This window comes from Branchiostoma belcheri, unplaced genomic scaffold, assembly GCF_001625305.1.
Source record: "Branchiostoma belcheri isolate BF01 breed outbred unplaced genomic scaffold, Haploidv18h27 scaffold20, whole genome shotgun sequence".
NCBI classification, from domain to species: Eukaryota; Metazoa; Chordata; class Leptocardii; order Amphioxiformes; family Branchiostomatidae; genus Branchiostoma; species Branchiostoma belcheri.
This window is the reverse complement of record NW_017803491.1, coordinates 3,342,856-3,360,831: the sequence shown is the minus strand read 5'-3', so window position 1 is coordinate 3,360,831 and position 17,976 is coordinate 3,342,856. Positions and strand designations below refer to the sequence as shown.

The following is a 17,976-nucleotide window of genomic DNA, read 5'->3' as shown; positions in this document are numbered from 1 at the left end:
ATTTTGTTGGCATCCCGAGGGCGGAGCCCGAGGGGTGCCAACAAAATCCGAGGGGGGTGCGGGGCTGTACCAAATCCACATAAACTCGCTCCGCCCATCCTTTAACTAATACTTAGAACATGGCCACCTTTCCGAAGCAGAAGAAATACATTTTACACAGTCATGTTTTGTTTTCTTCAAAAACCACACGTTTGTTTTCCTAGAAACCTTACCTACAACATTACAGCTTGTAGTACCTCCTTTTGTTCTCATTCATGAATTGCAGCTGAGCTACTTCTCGCAGCCTTGTGTGAAATATGCATAGCGGTTCTTGTCATGGTTTACAACACTTTGCTAGCCCCACAATGCCTTCTGTTTTGGGGTTAAAAAATTCTCGGTTGTCTGTCTGAGACAGCAGTCCCTGACCTGATCCCAAACAAGTTTGTCGTGGCGTCTCTGCCGGCCTGTTCAGTGTTCTTTTCCCGGGCCGACTCGTTCCTGCTCATACCCCTCCTTCCCTCGCCCAGTGCCTGCCCTGCTGTCTAAGCATGTTGGTGTATTCTTGTTTTTAGTCTTACCATGGTTTGTTTTCAAAGTTTAAGAATGTGCAAATCATGTAAGACATGTTGGGAAGACTTTGCATCGTTTTAATGTATCGCTAAAAGTTTGTAGCTTCTGTGTTTCATTTTTTTACAATGTATGAGAAACTCTCGTTATACATGACATTTGTAAGAAACCTTCTGATTTTTTTGCTTCATCCATACTCGTTATTCATTCTCTGTTCGTTGTTCACTTTCCTTGTCATGAGTTTCTTTTGTTTACCTTTTTGAATAAAGATGTACAGGGAAATTGATCAAACTGCTGTTTTCTTGTGTTGTTAATTTTTTTAATCAATTTATTTGCATGTGAACGGTGGGCGTCTCCAACTTAGTCAATTTATGCGTTGGTTAGTACATGGGCGTCTCCGACTTAGTCTAATTTATTCGTTGGTTAGTACACCCCTGTCCCTTTGGGGACCACACTATGTGGATTTAGTCACAAGAAATACAGGCTCCTGATTGGCTGAGGAAAGGTGGCCATGTTCTAAGGAAAGGTGAGACAATCTGTGCACATTAATGAATGAATTACAATGAGCTCTAATGCATAAGCAACAAAATGTGGGCTACGAAAAGTGTAAAAAGTCAGCAGAAGCTGCAACTTTAGAATGCAATGGGTAAGATTAGCTAGTGATCGCGCCAAACAGTCATGTAACAATTTGGAGAAACTGTGTCAGTGGAAAATAGTTGGGAATTTATGTCGGAAAATATACGTCTGTCCGCCACTCAAAACAAATACAAGTAGTTCCAAAACCAATGGAGCAGTAAGTTTTGGGATTACAAGAAACCAACAACAGTCCGTCGGACTCTGTCCACAACATAATTTATAAACACGAAAAAACTACCCTTAAACTTAGTCTAAGTACTTAGAAACGTAGTCTAAGTACTTAGAAACGCCCCCGGCCCCCCTCCCCATTCTAACTTACAAAAACAGCCGGTTGAAAATCGTGCCTTGGTGCGGTTGGAACCGTGTTGGAAATGTTTTCCTTCCACAGCGTCCGGTATAATATAAAATTACGTTCTGGGCACGGCGGGACTGCAGCGAATAACAGCGTATTCGTGTTTGTATTTGACTGCCCTGGGAAAGAGACCACGCTCCGCGCAAAGCATACTGGGAAGAGCCAACCATAGTATCCTGGGGACGAGTCGATGAACGATGAAAATTTGAGTTTTGAAGGGTGAAAAAAAGTTTTGAACGATGAAAATTTTGAGTTTTGAAGGGTGAAAATTGGGTTTTGAAGGGTGAAAATTTGAGTTTTGAAGGGTGAAAAATTAAGTTTTGAACGATGAAAATTTGAGTTTTGAAGGGTGAAAATTGGGTTTTGAAGGGTGAAAATTTGAGTTTTGAAGGGTGAAAATTGGGTTTTGAAGGGTGAAAATGGGTTTTGAACGGTGAAAACTGACCCGATGAAGCCTTGTTGAAGTTGTACCTTTGGTCTTTCGTAACAGTGAAATGTGTCTAAGTGTTAAGACGACTACCGAGGAAAAGTGGTCTTCGTAGACAAGTGGTCGTCTTATAGAAAAAGCATGGCGACAAGACAGAGAACAAGAATACTGCTGCAAAATTTCTACTCATTTTAACACTCTGCATTCAGATAGTCGGCCAGTGGTCCACTGGGCAAGTTTGACTGTACATATACTACAGAAACAATGGATTTCCACACCTAACAGCACATACATAATGGAATAGCCCCTTACAAAATGCATTAGCTGCGTCTGGTTTACTCCAGGGAAAGTTTTACATTCTTACAACTGACCTACTAACGGTACATTTACGGCCGGCCAACGGCAACAAACAGACGCTGTGTAGGTAAGGCCATGTCAATTTGATTATATGGATGATATCTCCGCGCATGAATTTTCGGCCGTTTCCAAATAAATAGTTTTCAACCATACTGTAAATCGTACAAAACAGTTGCAAAATGAGAAAATGTATACCGTAAGCTGCAAAAACAAATATTGGAAAACAATACCAATGTCGTAGAATGCCATGATTACAAGAAAAAGACGAAGATAAAAAGAAATGAATTTAAAAGAGTAGATTATTCGCCATACCATACTCTCTCTGTGTCATTTCGCCCACCTTCTTGACCACGTAGATTTCATAATGAAAGCAACTCATTTTTTGCCAATTTTTTTTATTCATACGCTCGCATCAGTTTTGGGGTTCCCAGAGGATGTCATCCATGTAATCAAATCAACATGGCCTAACGGTGACACATCAGCCTGAAACGTCAGACATACATGTATTTTCGAAAAGACTCAATTCCTCTTACTTGGTTGATGTACGCAAAGATAGAAACGTGACAGCAATAATAATGTGAGATTTGTCAACATGTTGTTTTGTACATCAGAAAAAGAACAGGTAGATGGTCAAATATTGAGACAACCTATTCCTTTAATGAGTCACGTAATCGTAGGATGGATGACTCGAATGTTGTTCTTTACTCTGCAAATAGTCAAATACTCCAACCCATGCATGGTTTGTCCAAATTTGATTTACTTCTGAATTATACGGTACTGAATTCGGAGTTAGCGTTGTAAGTACTGAACAGAAAGATTTGAATACGCCAGCTATCGCCCTTATATGGGCAATCCTGGTTTGATTCTAATGAGCCTGATGTAATATGGTGCACGTGCTTTCAAAACGTTCTCCAGTTTTCATGTTTGCCCCTCTTAAAAACTTAAAAAAAGAATTAAACAGAAAAACTACTTAGTTGATACCTGTCCACAATTAGTTCGAAACTTCTCCATGTGCAATTAACGTTGTGTATAAGAACATACAATGACAATTCAGTCCCCTTATACGTTAATGTAATTGATAGTTTGATGTTGTTATCCCGACCTTCAGGACCCTATAAACACGTTGAAGATTTATACTGACCTGATTTTCCCACTCCCATCTTCCCCGAGACAACCAGCTTCGCCTCGGTAGCCTTGCAGTCCGAGCCGCGCCGGTTCATCTTACTTTTGGACCCCTGAAAAACAGAAGAAAAAAATGAAGACTCAACCACCCCTTTTCTCACCTATCAATGACATAAACTGTGAAGTTCAGGTCCAGTTCAACTGTTAGTCTGTCACACCCCCTCTCAATAGACCATCCTCATGGTTCACCAGGCGTCAGAACAACAACCCAACATGTGTACACGTGGAAATGTTACAACAGTCGCTGACAAATGCGTTGATCCTGTGACACGAGATCGTCCTAGATCTCCAAACAGTGTCCTGGTGGGGCAGATAACAGAACAGGCGTCCAGAACAGAACGGGAAAGTAGTTCAAGGGGACATGTTGTTGCTAAAATTCACTTGCGAAAAGATGGGAGGGGTGCATAGGTGACGGTGGTTGTCCCACTGAGATCCTACCCCTTCTCCGTGCTGATCCTCCTCCCGTTTCCCCTTCCCTGTGTTGTTCATCGGATGGGTCGGAACCACACTCCAAGGTCACAGAACTTCAAACTTGGCAGGGCGTCGAGAGGATTTAGAAATCGGCGCCGAAACATCAGTGTCTGCCCCTGTCCGATTGTGGTCACACGGAGGCTACGTTGTGCTAACTACATGATCTATAGCCGGGGCTGCTTACAGAGTGTCACGTCGGTCGCCATGACAAGTGGCAGGCATCCAGTACACATCCACACACACACATAACACACAGATGGTACTGCTTCTCCCGGCCTCTGATCTTACAATTGTACTTTCATGCCTTGTTGGACTGAAGAGTTATGGCAGAACACAACCGAATGGAAGTGAAAGAAAGTGACCCTATAAAACTAAAGGAAAGGTTAGTCCTCCTTTAAGCTATTTTGTGGAGCGTTTCAAACGGTCATAAGGGTCAACAGTCTCCCACAGTATAAGGGTTTGTGTAAGGTACAGAATGAAAACAAAATCAGCTTGAAATAAAACTTGCATTAGCGGTACCGTAGATGTGCACGATTCTAGAAGAGGATTTGAATAAAATGAATACTTGAAAAATATTTTTTTTACTCTAAAGCATCACCTGTTTCACTTGATAAAGTTCAAATAGACGCCATAATAACAACTATTGAATCATCCCTAGAAGAGAAAAGGTCGTCAAATCCCCCTGCCTCTGTAAAACGGGTCGTTAACTAGATACCATTATAACACAAAACAGACTTGAACCGGTGATGTCCATGGCCGTAGGACGACATGGCCATATATATACCATTACTAGGTATGGCCTCAAAGGACATTCCTATTGTTTGCCAGTATATTGCACACAAAATTCTCGTAAATCCAGTAAATGAAGCATTCAGTAAATGTCAAGCTTTTTCGATGGTGAAACTCCAACCTCACAACGTAAAACCGGCGCAGCCGAACTCGGTAAACTACAAAGGCAAATATAGTGCATGTGTGCTGAATCATGCCGTCCTGTCCTTCAAACAAAAAAAAAGGTGACGTGATTGATTATGAGCCCAAAGGTTTGAAAGAGCTGCTGGGTCAGTGACAACAATGTGGAACTAAAACCAGAGGTCAGACTGACACATCGGCCATTACCGTGGCCACATGACAACAAACACTACTTTGTATTTTCCTACACAATATTATTTTTGCTTTCAAAGATTCCTTTTCTCCTGTCGAATCCGCGTACATAAAAAGAGCATTTAATACTACAAAGGATCGTCTGCATTAAGTAGTGGTCTTGAATATGGTAGAACTCAATGGTTTACCTCAGTTTCGTCAGGAGACGGTCCTGTTTTCTGTGTTGAACGGTCTCCCGCTGGTCTTAGAGTTAATCTGAGCTAAAACCCACTGGTCAAAACACGGGCCTGCAGACGACACATTCAGACAGTGTGAGCGGGAAGGCGGGGCTGTGGTCTGACCTAACTCCCCGGTGCCCTCGGCCTCGCAGGCCCGCCCACCCAATCAATTTCCGACTCCCTACAGACTCCCCTGACAGGATCAGCTGCCCTTCTGCAGACGATAAAGAGCAGATCAACTCCTCAACGCAACATTTGAAACGTTCGGTATAGAACAAACAATTCTAAACATTTTTTTCTACTTCACCTTTGAAATTATCGCCCACAACTGATGACCTTTAGTGATGCTGTCGTCCTCTCAAGGATTAGCGGCCAGACTTGATCGGTGAGGGCACAAAGTCAGCACGTATATCCTTTTATCCAGATATCCTTTGTATTTGGTGGCTTCCCGAGTCCAAATCCAGCACGAATACCGTTCCACCAGTTTGTCTCTAGGTATTAGCCAGGGAGAGCTTCGAGTGCACACACTCTGCCACCTAAAGAATAGAGCCCAATGCCCATCGTTCTGGGGAATACAACTCGAGTAGTTCCTGTATTGAAAGCGTGTGTTCCGTGTTGGTGTACTCACTCCCTACTTGAACCTAGCGCCCTTTATACCACCTTTTGTACACTGGAAAATTTAACGCCAAATTCCACGCCTTTTTTTTTTTGGAAGCCGCGGCAATAAAAGGCCTTCTGCCGGTCGGCTGCCTGCATTTTACGGGTGAATACTATTAGGTATTCGACATGCTTTGATTGATATTTTGAGGAGGTAATAAATGCTTAGCGATGAGCTGGAGTGAGTTCGAAGGCTTTTAAAGAAACTTAATACAGAATACATAACTAGAAACGTAGCAAGAGACAATATTGTCTTGGAAATCAAATCTTAGTTTCTACTAGACTAACAACGCGGGTTCAAAAGCAGTAAAATTTAGACAAATAAGGAGAATAATTTGCCAGGGGAGTTTGGCTACCGTACGTGGAGTTCATTGCCCTTCCGATGACGGGAAATTAAACCGTAACAGTGGGCACAATCCCCTGGCCTGTCAGTCCCTATTTTTTGCCGACAATTTTACTATCCTAAAATTGTAAGTATCCTAAGGCTTAGAGTTGATACGATAGTATGAAAGGAAAAAATGATATATATATATATATAATGTGTGTTAAAAATAAGTAAGCTTATCATCTTTCAATCAAACCTAACCAAGAGCTCTATCCCGTCCACAAACCGTATAGGCGTATACCAGTGAAATACCCCTGTATATGGCTGATATGTGAAAATATCATTCATATACCTTTTGCAGCTCGATAGTATGGTGCGTTCTAATACGGACCCCATTGTATATGACGTAATAAATCTGTTTTTGTTTGAAATTGACATAACAAACCATTATTATGTTTTACTGACAGATGACTTGTTTCGGGGAATATCTAACATATCATATGTATGAATGATAGACTTGTTGATTGATACATGGATATACGCGAAGAAAAGAAGCAGTTCTTGTTTCGTAAAGTTATAATGTTATAAAGATTTTTTTCTTGGCGCTTGGCAGTTTCCTATCGTTTAGTAGTAAAAATAGACCCAAAAGAATCCTTTTGAAATGTTGTAGGTTCTACAGGCCAGGAAAAAATATTTCTTGGGAAGCCTAAGGGTACATACACTTACACGTACGCAAATTTATTGCAAGCTATGTGCGAAGCTGGGAGGGCGGGGGTGGCAAAGCACAACTTAATCAGGTTAACAGCTAGCAAAGGATGCTGTTTTTCTTCACGAAACATTCATCTGAAGGTAACACAATCCTCAGCAATGTACGCCACAGATGTACGTAGAGCGCAGCAGGGCCGCGAACCTTGAACCTGCCTGCCCCGTGTTGATACAAGGTGATGGGTACAAGCTGCGCACTGTCACGCCAGAGACGGGGCCAGACCTGACCATTTGTAACAGATAAGGTGCTGACATGTCCAAGTGGTAATTCTTACGCGCTTCGACAGGTGTAGGTAGTGGGGAGTTAGCTAGGCTCTCCCAGGCTGTTGTGCTCGCTGAGAAAAATAAAAGCCTTTATTTTACTACAGATGTAGTCCTCCTCCATTGTTATCATCGTAGATCTATACTTTGCCACTAGAGGAGTTAGTCAGTCGACCTTAGAGTCAATGAACTTCATTCACCTCACACCCCGATTGGCTACTATGGAGTAAAGAAGTCTGCTGGTAGAGAATAGAATATCATTGAAGGCGTCAAGTACAATTTCAGAGATTTTCTGGTCATTGTTCTTTTATGTAGTAGGTTGAATCGACCCTATTCTGTGAGACATAAACGCGATGTCGACGTCACTGACGGAAAATGACTGCTTGTTTTGTATCGTAGGCTTAGCTAGTTTTAGTTATTTACGGGCGGTACCCCCCCCCCCTCGAAAAAAGGCTCTCAACTTGCTTGTTTTTTTTTGGGGCATTTCAAACACTTCAAGTATGAAACAATGACAAACATGTGCTAAGAAATGGCAGTAAATGGCAATATAAGACATACTTCATTCAAAATGTTTTCTTTTTGCCGCCCTGAAATTGCAACGGATGCCTTCAATGCGGAGAGAGGCAAATAGTTCTCCCACCAAGTTGCAAGCACACCACCTGTTCGCAGTGCGGAAATCCTCGATTCATTTGCCAAATAATGACTTAAGCAAACAGATAAAAAATACGTGTCTGTCAGAGAGTTCAAGTTCATGGCGTTAAGTTACAAATTCCAATCCAATCTAATTACCTCGTTAAAGTTATCTGCTCTATTCATCTCATAAACGGACCGTTAACAACGGTAATCACAACATCTAGAGTTCCGCAGGGCTCGGCAGTCGCCGTCGCTTGGCAGAAATTCAAAATGGCGGTGAACAGACGGGCTGGCAGGAATTTCGATGAGATTACATTATCTGTAACGCTAGATAAGACGTGCTTTGCTTATTGCCTGAGAGGTCGCGGCACGTATTGTAGGTAAGGACAGACAGCGCCAAGGCTAGGCTTCAGAGGGACAGGAGCAGTGGATGCGGTTTTGTATCGTAGATACGAGACTAATTTGGAACCAGCGATTTCAATAATCGTCTACCGTAGACCAATTTAAATTCCCTTCGCGAAATCAATTTGACTACGGTGAGTGAGTGGGCGGATTCGCTGCAGGGTGTGCGACGTAGTTTAAAACGCAGGATATGAGACCAAATTAAAAATTCCCCACAAAAAAGTGCTAGCGCACGGAAAATAATATTTTCAGCTGATTAACTTCGCCAGAAGGTTATGTTTTTGGTAGCGTTTGTGTGCATGTGCGTAAGTATGTGTGTATGAGGTTTAGCACGATAACTCAAGAAGTTTTGGACGGACTGTCATGAAACATGGTAGCTGGTAGTAAGTGGGTAGGACTTAATGAGACCTCAAAAATGATTAGATTTTGAACGCCCTAGCAGCTTGTCATGGTACTGCAGCGGCACGTCCGGTTTTAATATCTCGTGATCTGGGTTGGGATATACTTGTATGTAGGTGTTACACGCAGTAAATGCGAATGTCTCACACATCAAATACACCTGAGCAATGGCAACGCTACATCAACTCGTTGTATTCCTCCTTGGCATAGTTACCACCTCAGGAATTTCCACTGAGCGTCAACACACAATGTCATAGACTATGCGACGAGAATACAACCGAAACTCAACGCTTCTCGCCGATAACCCAAGTACGGGGGATCCACAAATCGTCAGCAGACCGTAAAGCTCAAGGCGCCGCCCAGACGTGATGGCAGACTGCCCAGTGATAACGAGCTGACGTCTAGATACATCTAGATTTACTCCCGAACGAGCAAAGACATCTTTGTCAAACTCTATTAGATCGTATGTATTTTCTTTGGAACTGTTAGACCACTTTTAAGTACCAGTGAGGCCATAGCATTGGGCTATTAAGGCTTCGACGACACTTTGGCATTGAGTTTACCTAAATAAAATAGCATTTTACATAGGCGAAAGCACTGAATTCAAAAGAAAGAAATTAAACCATTATTCCCATTTGTACTTTGAGTATGCCTTTTGGAGTACCACCAAAGCATATGCGATGGAAAGGAAATACGGACAATTCTTAGCTTAAAGGAAACAAGACTAGCCTGGTTACCTAGTTTTAGCTGCCGAGTCTCTTTCGTCCTCTACGCTACTCTTCAAGCAGAAGTTTGGGTTTGGTCTTATTTCAGGCTTTTTAAAAGGATTTTTTATCTTTTTTTTTTTTTGCACTGGAATTTTAAAAAAATCTATGCAAATTAGGAGAGGCCGAAAGAGACACGGCAGCTAAAATAGGTTTGGTAACCAAGCTAAACAAAACAAGAAGATTGAGAAATTTTTTGCCCCAGCTTGTATCTGAATTGTAGAGCTCACCTTGATTCTAGAGGATAAAGGCCGAAGGAGAGCATGACGCATGAACACACACAAGGAATGGTAAAAGACGACCACCTTTGTTGGTGGTGTATCGTTAGTGCAAGGCTAGTGGATAGTGAACACACCGTTCTTTGTTGTGCACACACACGGCTAATAAAGCACGTGGGGTAAGGTCGTGTTGGTGTGTTTGTCGTGTCGTATTTTCAAGGTTGGCCGATAATCCACAAATGTACCAGATTTATAAACATCTGTCTTACTTTGATGTTATTGTTTCGCCCGCTATATAATACTTCGTAACTGTTTCAGTCATAAGAAACATTTTTTTTACAGCCTTGCACTGATAAAAACGAGAAGAATGGGACAGGGTTATCGTGGGATTACATATACAAGCATTTGCTTGATCGAGTCCGTTGCTTTTAGACCTATGCCATCAACAGATAGAGTTACCTGGTATCAGTTAGTGTCTGGTTGGATCTGAGGGAAGGTCCGAAGTGTCAAGAGAGGTTAATGACCCGTGACGAAAAACTGGAGATATATGGTTACCATGCAAATATATATAGTCATGCTACATATACGCTCCAACCTCCAGAATCCAACTCAAAATACTGTGTCAAAATAATGGAGATAAAAGAAAAAAATACTATACTTGTAACCTGTAAAACATTTTGTAATTTAAAAGAACTTTCATTGAATAAACATTAGGACAGATGAATATGTACCTCTAACTGTCTAAGCTCTGAAGCTTATTGTACCAGAGAAACAATATGGCGTACGTACGTACGTAGCTTAATCACTGGGGGGAGTTGTAATTGAGAGAATTTTGCAGCTCTTTGCCGGAGTCTGTCTACTTGATAGAGTTACAAAGCTTAAGACTAGATTTTATTTTCTAAAAAATATCTGACTTTTATTATATATTCAAATGATTACAGTGTACAACAGATTTAATGCTACCTTGGGGCACAAAAAATGGCGTACCTGGAAAATGTGAATGTTTTACCAATTTTGTCGCCAGATATGTCACTCAGATATTATTTGCTATAATAATTCCTATTTGTGATAACAGAAATAATAGTACAAATAACATACCTGTAGCTCTCAGATGTTGCCTAAAAGGAACTAACGATATGATGGGAAAACGTAGTCTTGCTCCGGATTGTCTAAACGTCGTATGTCACTATGTCTCGCCTCACGTACAATTCTACCAGCCAAGAATTGATTGCTCTTTTCCCTCCACAGTCTCTCTACGTCATGATGGCGTCTGCAGACGACAGGAGCGGCTACGGTCTCCCTGGTGATGACGTCATGAGGAAACACAGCCCATTTGCCACCTGAGGCCATATTTACAGAGAGCTCAGCTGGTCGCGTCAGGTATATATTCCTTAGGTAGTGAAGCAACAAGCGCACAAGGGACGGCATTTTGTTCCTTCAAAGGTTTCAGATCTTTTACAAAGAGGTTGCTACCATTGCTTACGGCATGATTACTTACCCGTTTTGTGACGGAGGTAATGCGTCAATGCAAATGTACGCTTTGCACGCGTTATTGCTTGAATGTCACAAGTTTCTTTGAAAATAATGTACTACAGCATCTGTAGCCATCACTATATGTTATAATTCACAGCCATATTTACAGAGAGCTCAGCTGGTCGCGTCAGGTATATATTCCTTAGGTAGTCAAGCAGTAAGCGTACAAACGACGGTATTTTGTTTCTTCAAAGGTTTTAGATCTTTTACAAAGAGGTTGCTATTGCGTAGGGCATGATTAAAATCAGTGATTAAAATCTATGACTGGTATTTACCAGTTTTGTGACGGAATGGAATGCGTCAATGCAAATGTACGCTATTTCATAACGGTGAATGTCACAAGCTCATTTGACTGTGACATAATGTACTACAGTATCTGTCTGTATAAGTTCACAGCCATATTTATAGAGAGCTCAGCTGGTCGTGTCAGGTATATATTCCTTAAGTAGTCAAGCAGTAAGAGTAAAGGGGGGCGGTGCTTGTTTTTCCTCAAAGGTTTTATGCGTTCAGATCTTTTACAAAGAGGTTTGCCATCATTGCGTACGGCATGATTGAAATACATGACTGGTATTTACCCGTTTTGTGACGGAATGGAATGCGTCAATGCAAATGTACGCTTTGCACGCGTTATTTCTTATCGGTGAATGTTACAAGCTTATTTGAATATAATGTACTACACGTACAGTGTCTGTATAGTCACTATTTCGCAGCCATATTTACGGAGAGCTCAACTGGTCGTCGCAAGTATATATTCCTTAGGTAGTCAAGCAGTAAACGTATAAAAGGGGCGGTGCTGGTTTTTCCTCAATCAAAGGTTCCATGTTTTCATATCTTTTACAAAGAGGTTGCTATCATTGCTTACGGTATCGTTGAAATACATTACTGGTAATTACCCGTTTTGTGACGGAATGAACTGCGTCAATGCAAATGTATGCTTTGTACACGTTATGTCTGCATAAGTCACTATTTCAAAGCCATGTTTACAGAGATCTCAGCTTGTCGTGCCAGGTATATATTGCCAGGTAGTGAAGCAGAGTAAGCGTACAAGAGGCGGTGCTTGTTTTTACTGAGAGGTTTTATGCTTTCAGATCTTTTACAAAGAGTTTGATATCATTGCGTACGGCATGATTGAAATACATGAATGGTATTTACCCGTTTTGTGATTAGGAATAATGGAATGCGTCAATGCAGATGTACCGTGAAGCAGTAAGCGTAAAGGCGACGCTGCTTGTTTTTCCTCAAAGGTTCCATGTTTTCAGATCCTTTACAAAGAGGTTTGCTATCATTGCTTACGACATGATTGAAGTACATGACCGGTTTTTACTCGTTTTATGACGGAATGCATTGTTTGAGTTAGAATGCATATGTGTCTATGCAAGTGATGAACGTTTTGCCTGTGTTATTTCGTAATGGTGAAAAATGTCACAAGCTATTATGAACTCACTGTCAAAGCAGGGGTTTAGGCTTTGGCTTATTAGCTTTGACGTGTTTTCAGGCGTTTTATCAGGCGTTTCTGTATTTGTATTTTTTGCCAGGCGTATTTGATATTGCCTGCCAAAGATGCTTTACCAATTCTATACTGTAATGCAAACACCGATCTGGACATAATGTACTACAGTACGTATCTGTTTGGACAAGCCACTATTTCACATGTTATCATCTCTCAAATGATGTATACGTATTTCTTACCAATCAAAATTTCAATTTTCCTACACAGTCACGTATATCCTACGTAGGAAATGTGTACAACGACAGGGGAATTAAAAAAACAACTTTCTCAGGAATGTAAATTTAGGTTCCTAAAATAGAAACCCTCGCTTAGCATGAAGTGTCCGTCAGACCACACACAACAATGTGATGTTTGCAGTGCAGAGTTGACTCGTGTGACAAATACATGTCCGCGATCACAAAAACTGTTTAGATGTGAGGAGAGCCAGGTTGAATTATGCACATATCGATGTAAATCTTCAGGAAGAAGGGGTATGCAGTGAGGATCTGATAAGAGAATGACAAAAATACTGCCATAAAAGTTGTCCGCTCTCGTCCTATTCTGTAACGTAACATGCTAAGTTGAACGTTACTTCACTTCAAATTCATCATCTTTACCTCCTCCTCTTCACAGAAAATTGCTTGGATTTGTGCAAAGATAAAATGTAATAATATTCCAACACACTGGCTCACTCAACACTGTTACAGGTTTATAACAGGTAGTTTTGATCTGTGCATTCAGGATCTGTGCACACTAGTTTTGATCTGTGCATTCAGGATCTGTGCATTAAGGATCTGTGCACACTAGTTTTGATCCGTGCATTCAGGATCTGTGCACACTAGTTTTGATCTGTGCATTCAGGATCTGTGCATTCAGGATCTGTGCATGCAGGATCGATCTGTGCACAGTTAAAAGATTTAGATTCAGGGGAACAGTTTATATTTAGATTCTGAATGCAAAGATCGATCTAGATTTCAGCCGTTATCACTCAACGTTCGGCACCGTTACAGGTGTAAACTCATGTAGGCATAATACCGGTAATGCGAATTTGCATCGGGACAATGCATATGCTATTTGAATTCCATAAGGGTACGATATTCAAGTAAATCCCTCTAGAAGCGTGGAATAACCCAAAGAAAGACGCTTTTATGGAAAGAGACAGGCGAGGCGCTATGCAATCCTGATCTATATCTATAGGTCAAAACGTTAAATCCAAGATGTTATGACAACTGTCATACATAGTCACATCCAACTGACTCTTGGTTTTTGTATGAGACGGAACACGTGAGGAAAAATATACTAGGTACAAAATTAAGAAAATACATCCCTGTATGTCATGCCAATACTGTCTATGCTAATAGAAGGACCGTAATTATGAAATACGTCTAGAAAATCTATACATTAGCATTTAAGAGTATCAGCTGTGGATTAGTTGAAGAAATTACCTGCATTCTAGGATGCTGTGGAAAAGGTTCCTAGTGTGCTGTGTCAACCTGCTCTCCCGGACTAATCTGCACCACGATGTAACCACAGTTTGATCAACCATCTACACAATGTCGGCGTAATCATCCGTGAACTCTCTGCCCCCACAAACCAAATAAACTTTTCAGGTTCCGGCCCGTCATTGTTACGCCAGGGGATGTCAAACGGGTATGTGAGAAAATAAGCTCAACCCTTACCAGTTTACCTTACGCGTTTTCACCGATAAACCGTGGTAAAGGATATCACTTCATATCTGGTGATAACACGACGAATTGAGAGTTCTGTACTCAGTATTCAAGATCGTATTACTTCTGAAAGACTTTGAACTTGGCCTGTGACTTAGTCCTCATCGGCAAGGACATTTTCGCAATATCCAACGGCTTCCACTTGCACGCGAACAGATATTCTAACGAGAAGGCTTCAGGCAAAATATGACAGCCTTTCTGAACCATTTGCGCGCTTTATTCATCATTGGCAAGCTCTATCAAAGGTGGGGGGGGGGGCGAACGCTAGGCTTCTTGTTGTTTTTGTGGTAAATGGTAGTTTAACATTCGACATATCTTTAAAATGCGGTGGAATACTGAAGCCGTTTACCCGAGAAGGGCTATGTTTACGTTCCTCGGACATTCACAGACAAGAAGTCATCTGTAAAATGAAAACAAAATACCCCCGCGGTTACATCATGTACGTGTATGCGTGCTACATGTAGGCGAAGCCTCTCTTTTCGCTTTGCCCACAGGCACTCGCGTCATATTCTCAAGGTTTTGACACTAGATTACGTATTTTTTACACGCGAGGGCGTTACTTTTAAGGCTGTTATCGTTTCATGGTTTTTGGTAGCTGTCGTTGTCTGTTTAGTTTTAGAAATGTAGAGAAACCTGGCTGGAGCCCCAGAAAAAATGTTGTCCCCTGGCGGAATCTACGCCACCTGCAGCTCTTGCACGCGAACAGACGTTCTTTTCTGTAATCAACCCCTTCTTATCGGTTGATCCATTTACAAGTCATTTGCGACCAACATATTCTTTGTGTGCTGTCAAATGGCCCCACTAATGGCTTAACTAGTGGTTTACTTTGGCACAGGATAGACGGATAAGGTTACGAACAATCGCGAATACTTTCAGCACCTTGACCGCAATCAAAGTTGTTGTGCACACAAGTTATCGTATGATCGCGAGAATGGTCATTGTAAAAGCATTCCCGTGTAAACTCGTGCAGACCAGTTTGAATTAGGAGATAAGAGGGAGGAACATTGTTTGTTAGTGAAACGTGAGAAGATAGATCTGAGTTCTTATCAATGTGGGCTCTGTTGATTCGTTTGTATGTTGGCTTAAAGGCACAAGACCTGGAAGCCTGCCAGCGAATACTGTTTACCTATAGAAAATCTCCAAGGACGCAGCGAATTCGCTGTATTCAGAAGCACTTGTGTTTAAATGAATCATTTGTATACTAGTGGGCAATTTGCTTTATTTCAATTAGTCTGTTTTATGGCATGCAATATATTCACAATAAAAGTTACTCAAGCAACGCTTAAGTTACCAAAGCTTAAGTAACTTTTTTGTGTGTGTACCTCCTTACCTGGGTATTTAACCTCTATCGACTCATACAGTATATTCCGGAACTATGATAAACATGCAAATGCAGCGTAGACTTATAATTGGGAATAGATATGTCTGTCTATTTATAATAGTAAGCACGATGGGTGACCTAATTTACGGGTTTTGTATAAAGGGACCACCGCAAGGTTTCCTCTGACCGGACGTATCGCAAGTCAGAATCAATAAATGATCAGGACATAACCTTATCATCGGAACTGGCCCAAGGCTTGAACCACGTGCACTGGCCCCGGAATAGCTACTAACAGCGGTCTTTGTTTTCATATACTGGAAGGGTTGTCATCATAAACATACATGTGTGGCGGGCATACAGACTATCACAGTGACTGTCAATGCCATATCAACTCTCAACCATTTACTATAACCGTAAAGTCAACTACGTGCTTTCAATTGCAAAAAAAAGTACCCTCACAATCGATTGTATAGTGTTGTCAAAAAAACTGAAATGGATTGATATAGCAGAACATATCTGCCGGCCCTGGACCTTTTCCAGGGTACTGTGACAATGGCGCATGGTTGGGGATGCACTGGTGACAATACCAGCTTTTGTGATTTATGAAAGGAAAAGAACACACTGTCGGTACCTTTAGAAAAGCGAGAATACCCGACATTCTTATGAACTGTGCCTACATATCTTTAATATTAGTTCAAAGTAGGTTGTTTGTTTTCCGCTTAGACTCAATTACAGAGTTCCATATAGTACGTCTGTTTAGCAGGTACTTCTTTGATGTTTTGTCAGTGGAGCTGACAAAAGACGACACGCTTGGGTTCGCCTCGGTGTCCGTTGGTCAGATATACCATTGTGGAACTGTCAGGCAGCTTTAAAGGTGTTATGCTTACATCTTTCAGCAAATTTGAACAGCATGGCTGTCGTCTGAGGCGTGCTAATTAATTTGCTATGGGATATGTTGGAAGCGAAGCATGTTGATGTATTGATCGATCATGTTAACATCGAATACATGTATCTCATTGTTTTGGAATGTAGTAGGAAAGATTATCCCTCTTTCATATGTTTGATAAGGTCCAAGAGATCGTACTGATCTCTAGCCTACACTATATATTCTATATAGTAATAGTTCTAGTGACAGCGATTTCATAATGATTACATTTGATCCGCTAGGTACGTAAGTCTATGATCTATTCAGTTACCAACATACATCAAAATGAATGTCGGTAAAAGGGTAATACAGAAAGAAAAGTAATACCGTATTTTAAATTTTGTTTCACACACTGTCAACCAAGTTAGGTTGCTATGGGTCCATTGAATTGGACATATTTATGTTTTCTCTTCTGGCCTCCAAAATGTTGAAATTCGTGTCCAAGCTTTGAAATACACACGGAAGAACAACCATATATCAATAGCCATTATTTTGAAAATTGTTCCAAACCATTCTTCCTTACCTTTCTGGTAAACGTACTCTGTACAGTGCCGTCGAAAGGGTCCTCCATTGTTGATGACCGATCTAAATTTTCACCAAATGTACTGCGTGATATCCACGATCCAGAGGAATGTCTGTGAAATCTACTAATTAAACGTTGTTCTGCAAATGCCGACGTTGCCGTATCCAGACGATGTTTCAGTCATACACAGGTACGAACAAGCTACGGTCCGCTCAGTCAGATTCCAAAGTCTGCATTACTCAGTAACCTGTTAGGTGTGATGTTGAACTCCAGACAAAATGGCGATAAATTACCGCATGTACGTTAACACCTGGTCCGCCCCACAATGGATGGGTCTGCACTTTGTAAATAAGAACTATTTTCTCTACCCTGATAAATGTAAAGCTATTACTCTCTGTTGGGTTATTCCACTATAATTGATAGGGATAACATATACATAGAATATAATTGAGAACTTCAGTAGGCCCCATTTTATTTACATATTGTACACATGATAGATACTGTCTATCTGACGTTTTAATAAATGCTTTCTACAGAGCACTAAGCAAAAATTTGTTGTATCTAGCAACAGCCTTGACCCCTACATGTCGAGTGGACTATGCCCTGACCGACTTTAATAGCCTGGCCTCCATCCGGGACTCTGTATCAAGGGAAACGTGATTTCCTTACGTTTCAACAGGTGGGCAAACAAACATCTCTTTGTGGGGACCTGTGGGGGTGACAAAAGGTAGGATTTCTATAGCG

At 41.2% G+C, this 17,976-nt stretch overlaps 1 protein-coding gene across 5 annotated transcripts in view; it reads right to left on the bottom strand.

The window, feature by feature from the left end:
• The window catches only part of LOC109469148 (ras-related and estrogen-regulated growth inhibitor-like), a 27,327-nt gene extending 9,722 nt beyond the window's left edge, over window positions 1-17,605 (bottom strand). The window contains exons 1-2 of one of the 5 annotated variants that reach the window (XM_019767551.1): window positions 17,233-17,605; window positions 3,460-3,553 (exon numbers count right to left, since the gene is read on the bottom strand). In XM_019767551.1, coding sequence (XP_019623110.1) covers window positions 3,460-3,553; window positions 17,233-17,280 — 142 coding nt within the window. In that variant the 5' untranslated portion in view covers window positions 17,281-17,605. Of the gene's footprint in view, window positions 1-3,459; window positions 3,554-3,938; window positions 3,996-5,260; window positions 5,507-5,597; window positions 5,745-9,726; window positions 9,784-17,232 lie in introns of those variants that run through there. The other 4 variants (XM_019767552.1, XM_019767554.1, XM_019767553.1 and 1 more) reach the window with 4 other exon arrangements.
• Window positions 17,606-17,976: the final 371 nt, after the last annotated feature.